At 39.2% G+C, this 8,488-nt stretch overlaps 1 protein-coding gene across 1 annotated transcript; it reads right to left on the bottom strand.

Annotated features, from left to right (window-relative positions):
- Nucleotides 1–3,172: 3,172 nt before the first annotated feature.
- Nucleotides 3,173–5,565, bottom strand: LOC6561589 (gustatory and pheromone receptor 33a). The gene is made up of 5 exons (XM_001988430.3): nucleotides 5,468–5,565; nucleotides 4,960–5,396; nucleotides 4,142–4,552; nucleotides 3,514–3,979; nucleotides 3,173–3,427 (listed from the first exon to the last, which is right to left on the bottom strand). The coding sequence occupies exons 1-5, from the start codon at nucleotides 5,495–5,497 to the stop codon at nucleotides 3,341–3,343; spliced, it is 1,431 nt and encodes a 476-aa protein (XP_001988466.1). The 5' UTR covers nucleotides 5,498–5,565; the 3' UTR covers nucleotides 3,173–3,340.
- Nucleotides 5,566–8,488: the final 2,923 nt, after the last annotated feature.

Genomic DNA, 8,488 nt, shown 5'->3' with positions numbered 1-8,488 from the left:
TGCCTGTTAATTGAATCTGTATAAAATTGATGGAGTCCGTTAGACTTTTACTTTTCATTACAACAAATTGACAGCAGCAGCAACAACAACCAATACACACACAAACACACACACTCGCTCAGAAACGCGTGTGCTGCCACCCACACTGAGTGCTGAAATTCTTCACACGGACACTTTTCAATGGCCTCAGTTTTTTTTTTGTATTTATTTTATTATTAGTAGCTCCGCTTATCAGCGCAGGACAACCAACGCACTCGCAACTCCGCCACGAACTGTTCCGTTATCCTTTAAAGTTCAAATATGGTCTGCAAATATGCTTCGTGTCATGCGCTTCGTGTGCTGAGCGAATGCCAGTTCGGCTCTCTCACGCATCCGGTAGCTACTGTCGCTCATTGTTGTTGTTGTTATTGTTCTTTCTATTTGTTATCAGTTTGATTTGATTTGGTGGCAAGAGGAAGCACTAGGAGCAGCAGTAGCAGCAGCAGCAGCGACAACCAGCCTCGCACAATTTGCCTTGACTTGTGTGAGGGTGTACTGCACGCTTCTGTTCTCCTCAAGGGTATTCAATTTCCGTGTGTGTGTGTGAGCACTCTCTCATTCTCTCTGTCTCTCCCTCTCACTCTGTTTTGCTGTCTCTTTCAGTGGAACTCACCACACTTGTGCTCCTGTTGCTGACTACATGCTGCTCGGCTCTCTGTTGTGTTATTTGTTGCTGTGCCACGCGTAGGCAGACACCTGTAGTGTCTGCGCCTGCTAGCAAAAAGCTTTATTTTTGTTTTGGTTGCAGGCTGAGGCAGTGTTGCCACACTGTTGCGCAACATAGCTAACAGGTTTTAATTTTTAACTTTAATTGTCCAAATAGCTTAGAGTAAATAGAGAGTAGAATGGAGAGTGGTAAATATATTGCGCAGAATAAATTGCTTGTAGTTTTTTTATACTGATATTATTATGTCCTTGAGGCAGCTGAATTTGCTCTTGAAATCTGAAAGGTGGAAAATTGAATCAACTCTTGAATTTTGTATATTAGAAACTTGATCATTGGAGGATAGATCTTGCTAGGATTATTATAGTCTCTGATTATGTTATATAATTTAAGTCATTATTATCGCTTTTATTATTACTACGCCAAATAGATACCCCAATCTGTAAATCGGACCTGAACGCTCATCAACTTATTGCCTTTATGATTGATTTCAATTGAATTGATATCGAATGAACTAAAACTGATTGGCAAATTGAAAATGTTGTATGTCTATTGTCTCTAACCAACTATGGCAAACCAAATAAATTAATATAATACGCATTCATGTTGCCATGTAAACGAAGTAGAAAAGCCACACTTACAATGGCAGCTAATATTGAAGGTCAACGTTGTGCTCCGGTGGTCATTGCATTTTAGCCTCAATTACTTGAACAACGGTAACCTGTTGACATTTTGTGTGTTATTCCAACTCCCCTAGCTACTGGCCACCTGTTCTCAGACTGTCTGTCTGTCTATCTGCTTGTCTGTCTGTTGGCTTGTGTCTATTCATTTGTTGGCAGTTGATACAATTTGCAACATTCTAAATGAACTGTTAAAGGTGCCCTGACATTTAGCTTGGTCACGTTGGCATTGCCAAATCACATTGGGGATATCAGGAGGGCAGAATGAAGTGGAACGGGATGTGGCCAACAGTTGACCCAATTTCCAGGTAATGTGAGGCCTGTTGCTCTTGCTGCTCCTGTTGTTGCCCCGTGGGCAAAAGTAACGGATGTGTGGCAACAATGTGTAGTGGGACACGGAAAGAAATTTTGGTTGCCAACTCAAGTCACATTTATTTGCTTGCATTTGAATTCATTACACTTTTCATTATCACAATTAATTTAGTCAGTTGAATAAATTCATTAACATTTTTTGCTTACTAAAAATAATTATTTAATCGGCTTAAAAATATTTTATTAATTTCCAGATAGCTTTTAAAATGTGGACACTTTAATTGTTCAGTTTGCTTGCGCTCTCAATTCGAAGTTCTTCATATACTTTATTTAGTTCTCTGAGTAAACGATATAAGCTGGTTTCGATGCCATTTCCAACAGATATTAAATTGAAGAAGAACTGAAAATTCAACAAAATTTCTCACTGTGTAGTCTGCCGCTCCGCTCGACAAGTGACCTTTGCTGACGCAGCCCCTATTGATTTATGGCATTTATGGTCTTCGGAGGTGGAGCTGACACATCACAAACTGGCTCCATCGCCTCAATTACTGGACTGTAACATAAACCCCACTTTGTCTCGCTCGAAAAATTAAGCAATAGCAACAAATACACCCACTCCAATCAATTTGATTTGACACGCTTTTATGAGAAAGAAAATTTAATTGAGTGCTCACACACGTATATTGATTGAGTAACCAAATGCAATATTCAAACACTGCTGCATATATGCATGTATACGCCAGAGTGGTGACATTTTTCAAATGCAAGTGAATTTTGCAAGCACATTTCCGTTGTGCTAAACGTGATTGAAAGCGGAAATTGCGGCATGTTCTTTCTTTTGCTTCACGTTTCGCCGCTTCCGTTTGACAGCCACAAAATGGAGCCAAAGTACATCCTACTCCATGTTGCCAGCTCCCTCTGTACTCTCTCTCTCTCTCAGTCTCCATCACTGAGTTTCTGGCTGCTTAAGCCTGAGTGACTGGCAAATCGTGTTTTTCAATTGACATTTGATAAAATTGTGTTAGAGCGTCCCCAGTCCCATCGAATATTTGCACACTTTTAAGCTACCCAACTGAAATCGCTCAAGTGTTGGACAACGCGCGCTGATGCGATTAACGGTGGCGAAAATCAGCGGCTGTCTCCTTTCATCCTGATTTGTAATACGCTTTCAAATCTGCAAAATATACTGTCTATGATTGTCAAATGTGGCATTTGATTGCATTCTTTAACGTTTTCCTATATTTTCATATAGGTCTGACGACTTATTGTTATATTTACAGCATGGCTTGTAGATTCTTTCGATCTTTGCAGTGTTGTTAAATAGGGTTGTGCTTTAACTCACACGCAATGTTTGAAATTACCAAAAACACGCTGTCAGTTAAATATTTAATAAATATATTTTATATAGATTTAAAGCCAAAATTCAAACATTTACATAACAATTTTTAAAATATTTGTGTCATTTAATGTACATTTAACATGCATTGCTTTAATTTGAAAGAGCATTTTGCATTTGATTTCAACCTTTTCTATAGTGTCTGTAAAAGTGTTGCAATAATGGTATAAATTGTGGAAAATGCATAAAAAATACAGAAAAATCGACATTAAATGTGTTACACATTATTCAATTTGAATAACGATTTGATTAGGTCAAAAGGCCCTCGCTGCGCAAAATGGAGGTCATGTCAAACTGCAGCAGGACAATCAAGTACGATGTGGCTGCACTCACAGTCTGCAAAAATACAAAACAAGAAATGAATAAAATCGAAATAGCAGTGGAAAGTCAGTTGTCAAATGCAGTTGGTTGAACTAACTTACAGAGAATATGAATGTGTAGTCGAGTGCAAAGAGTCCAATGCCATTAAACTGAAAGTAACCCTCCCAGTGAAGGAATTGCAATGTAAACGATTTCATTTTGTTGTAGAACAAATCATTGCTCAACATAAAGGCGGGTTTCTTCTGCATAATCTCGTGCACGATCATCGCCGATTGCTTTGAATGATTGTTGGTATTGCAGCAAAGACGCAACACAATGTAGGCGACAATCATTGTGGTTAGACTCCATATGACATACAAATAGGTCATATAATCCAACAGGTAACTCTTGCCGCTCACCATGAAATTCACCTTTGTCTCTAGGAATATGCCAAAAATGGTGACCACAAAACAGGCCGCCATATAGGGTACACACTGTGGCCCAAATTCGCCATTCGTTATGACGCTCAACGCGAGTATTTTGTCGTGTAGTTTAAACAGATCCGGCAAATTGGCCTCTGAGGTGTTGCTACAAATTTTTTGACAAGGAAAATGTGAGTAAAATGCAAAATATTTTTATTTTAAACCCTTGCAGAAAATGAATCAATTAATTTTGTACGTTCTGCAAGGGCGCTCAATATTCGGCATGCCGAGAAAAGCAGCTTTTTTCTGTTGTCTTTTGATTGCTTACTCGGTGTTTTCGCACACTATGGCATCGTTGTAATCAAAAATATCATCGTCGTCCTCCTCGCTGGTATTTAGCTCCTCCTCATCGTCATGCTTTGGCAATTGTGCCTTTTGTCTTTTCATTTCATCCGCTAGTTTTGGATCATTGCTGAATAAGGCTTTGGTTGCAGCTGCCTTTTCCCCCGACGTTACCTTCACCTCCTGCTTCTTGCCCTCGCTCTCAATGTCGAAGATGGTGAGGGGGGCGCGACGATTTCGAGCCTCCTTGTTAATCTTCTCGAATAGCGAATTTATTTGCTCAAAGCGATTCGAAATGACAGACACATGATAGATGAATTCCCCTTGAATAATACTGCCAGCCAAATATGGAAAGCTTGACACCATAAATGGTATTATTGCATATTCACCGAAGGTGCTGCAAGTTATGCAAGAAGGGAGGGGAGGGGAGTAGATTAACATGGTTGAGATGTCGTTTTTGTTTGATTTATGAATTTACTTAGCGATGATCGATGTCACACTTACATATAAGCTTAGAAAAATAATTTCAAAATATTATATCTTTTTATCATTTGACGATGTATTTATAATAATAATACTAAATTCTTCATTTTGATTTGTTTGCATTAAACATTTCTGTACTTTCAAGTCTGTGAAGCTTACACCAAAAATGTTGAAATTCGCTAGGATGAAACACTTTTAGGATAAATGAAAGTTATGCATTTTGCAAATGTTAAGAAGAATTCCAAATGACTGATTAATATGTAAATATATTTATATAAATATTATAAAAATATAACCCTACAAATGGCACATCATACTCACTCATACAAATGCTTGGAATCGTAGTACAGGGCAAAGACAAAAACGCTGAAGATAAATAGCCAGGTGAAATGATAGGCAACCTTATGCTTAACCACCTGGGCTCGCAACTTATCCATTTCGGCAACCCGACGGCATTTTTGAATGTAGACATCGATCTCGGCGAGATGCGCCTCAAATTCGACAAAGAACTGTTTCCGACGATAGAGACTCAGCAATGTGATGGTCACATAGAGAAAGGCGCCCAGATGCATAAAGAGATTGTTGCTCAACCGACAGACACTGTTGCAGGCATCCAGATAGGGCAGGCCATAACGTTCAAACAGATTGATGCCAAAATATGCAGCCAAATACAAACAGGGCATAATCAACATCATTGCATAGTCCAGCCCAAAGTTCGACTGTGATTGCTGACGGTTTAAGGGTATGAGGCCAATGCCCTGAAAGAAATGAAAGCAAATACGTGTATATAAAATATTTGAAATTCTTGTTCAGTTTTTTGACTGCTCACCATGGATAGCCAGTTCATAATTTGTATCATTTTGTTTATGTATGTTGCTCTCCAAACTAACTGCCTCGCTTAGCTGCACGCTCTATACTAAATTGCCCCTTCGAGTGGTGCTTCAATTTGAACCGTTATTTGTTTAGTGTGTTGTTATAATAAAAACGGTTTTATTGTGTGGATAATGCGCATACGTTCAAGATAAATATCTTTCGGAGTTGTGCGTCGTCCATTTGCTTTTAGCTTATTAAATGTGAGCCCCAAGTACACTGAGCGATAATTCGAAATGTGAACAACAGCACTCATATTTGTATAGTAATAATATTTGATGTTTTTTTCCTTTAGCAGAACACGTTAATTTCACTTTGTGGGCAACACTCGTAAAATCCTTTTTGCAACTATTTGCATTGTTTAGTCATCCATTGGGAGGCACTCGAACAATTTACCTGCAGTTGGTGGCATGCTGCGTGCCTAATCTAATATTTTCCACATATTTGCACCGTATTTTACTTGCTAATTAAACAATTATAAGTTAGAGGCGTGGCGAGGCGGCTTTCAGTCAAATTAACAACTACAGGAACTACAACAAAAGGCGCTCATGCTGCGCAGCTCTAAGAAAACCAATTAAAAGTAAAGCCCCTTGCAGCATTAAGGCCCAACACATGGATGATAAAATGCAAATTTCCCTCGAGCTGACGGATCCAAGTTCTGATAGGTTGGGGGCCGAGCCGGAGGAGTGAAGTTACTTATGATTCGAACAAGAAGGCTAAGTTGAAGGTGTTGCTTTTTGCTTTGGCATAGTTAATAATTGAGTTTGCAACTGAGGCACGCACAGCACAGCATAACAAGCACACACACAGCACACACACATGCAACGCACACACATATCGTCCAAAGCTTTCTGCTTTGTAGCTTATGTCTCAGTTCGCGCTAAGCCCGCACAAATATAAACAAGAGTGCTCTAATCGAGAGTGTCCGTCTAGAGGTTATCCTGTTACTGCTGTTACCCGACACTCCTAGGTACTTATGTTGAAAAACACAGATGTTGCAAGATGTGCGCCTTATGCAGCTTTCTATCTGAGTACCTCGCTACGAGAAATCAATTCTTGAATATTTTCTGCTTAGTTGAGTCTGATTGCTTGTACAATTTAAGTGGCATGCGATTGTTATTTCGACGCTTTTTTTTTGTAAGAAAATCACAAACCTGCACTGTAGAAAATGTAAATATAAAACATTTAATTCTGAGTACTAATATAATAAAAAAATTATGATTCATAAATTTTAATTAAGTTAAATCAAAAATTAAAAACTAATACTACATAATACCCGATTTAATCTCTTTTAGTGGGTACAACAAATACACACACACACACAAACAGTCCTACATGACAGCCTGGAATGGCACTTGGGAAATACACGCACTCACACTCACATTCAGACGCTCGCATATTTGACTAGGCAGACGCAGCTTTGTCTACTCTGCGAAAATTTGTGAATAGATTTAACTGCGCTCTTTCTCTACCCTCCTCCTTGCTGCGGTGCGGCTTTATCATTTGGGTATTTAAATTTTGATAAACCCCTCCTGTTCCCTGGACCCTGGAGCTAAGTAAGTAAATTGAGAAGCGCATTAGTTTACTGCTGGTCGTAGTTATTGTTATTGCACTGCTTTGCTTGTAATAAACATACCCCCAATCTGAAACTAGAAGAAGCGCTTTATAGCTAACCGTTTGTGAGATTTCCTGTTTTGGTTTCCCTTTTTATTTGCTCCCACTGGCGGTATCAATAAAATTGCGGTCATAAACACAAACCGCAATAGACCGCTATGCTGTTGGCACGCCCCCCGTCCTAACTGGCATCCCAAGTGGCAGCGCTTTAGTCACTCAATCAAGTGGCAAACATGTGGGGAGACGCCCCCTTTTCGTACGCATCTTGGGGCTTGTCGTAATGAGTTTGTTTGCTTTAGATTTTGCGCAAAGATTTGCCTAAACGTTTCTTTCGTTTGGCCTAAAATTACGTGCACATCCAAAGCTTTTTGGCAAAAACAGTGCAGATGGCTTGCCAAGATTCGCAGCGTGTTGATTTTACCCACGCAGCTGAAACGCTAGAAAATCAGGTGGCTGCCTTCTATGATTCTGTGCTTAGCTTGTACTTTTGGAATAATTTTCATCGTTGTATCTAATTTTTATTTAATTGTTGGTTTTTTTGATGTAACATTTTGTCAAATGTAAAATTGTCGATGGCCCTTAGTTTCTTCTGTGGTCAATAGTTTATCAAAACACAATTATTATACCCTTGCAGAAGAGGGCATTGCAAGATTTCTTCGTCTGCAGTATATGTATATATTACTGCTAAAACAATTTTTTTATTTATCTCTATTCACAAAATATGTTTTCCATTTTTAGCATCACTCACGAAAACTATTCAAATATCCATTTCCACGTACAAGCTGGAGTTATTTTGTATGAGAGCTTTAAAACTGTTAAAATGTCTTACAGCGCATTAAAGTCGAGTTTATGATAGCTTTAAGACTGTGAAAAGCTCCTACAGCGCATTAAACTCGAGTTAAAGTAGCCTAACTGGGAGTATTCACAAGTTTGGTGGGCGTTGGGACCTCTTTTGGCTGCAGACAAGTACTATTAAATAAGTTACACATTCTTCATACTAACGGCATTAGTCTCGCTAACAGTTTTCAAGCTTTAACTTGTGTGTGCGCCGGGACCTTAAGGAGTTGCCGAGGCACGTAGGATACCCTTAATGACTTTGTGCGTGTCATAATGAAATTCGACGCAATCTGAAGTGGGTATCGTACTACATACATAATTTTCTCGTCGCTTGTTGCGAAACTTGACTTGACCAAAATAATTATTTGTGCCGTTTGTTTTACTCCCTCTCTGAATGGCTTCGCTTATATAAATATTTCATTGAAAGCCATTCATAAAGGACATTGGCTCAATGCTGACAGGCGTTGGACGCCACGCCAAGCCACGTGCCCTGCCCGAGAGAGAGAGCCAAACAAACTGAGCAATTGAG

Source organism: Drosophila grimshawi, unplaced genomic scaffold, assembly GCF_018153295.1.
Source record: "Drosophila grimshawi isolate 15287-2541.00 unplaced genomic scaffold, ASM1815329v1 contig_1377, whole genome shotgun sequence".
Taxonomy (NCBI): Eukaryota; Metazoa; Arthropoda; class Insecta; order Diptera; family Drosophilidae; genus Drosophila; species Drosophila grimshawi.
This window is presented reverse-complemented; position numbering and strand designations above follow the sequence as displayed.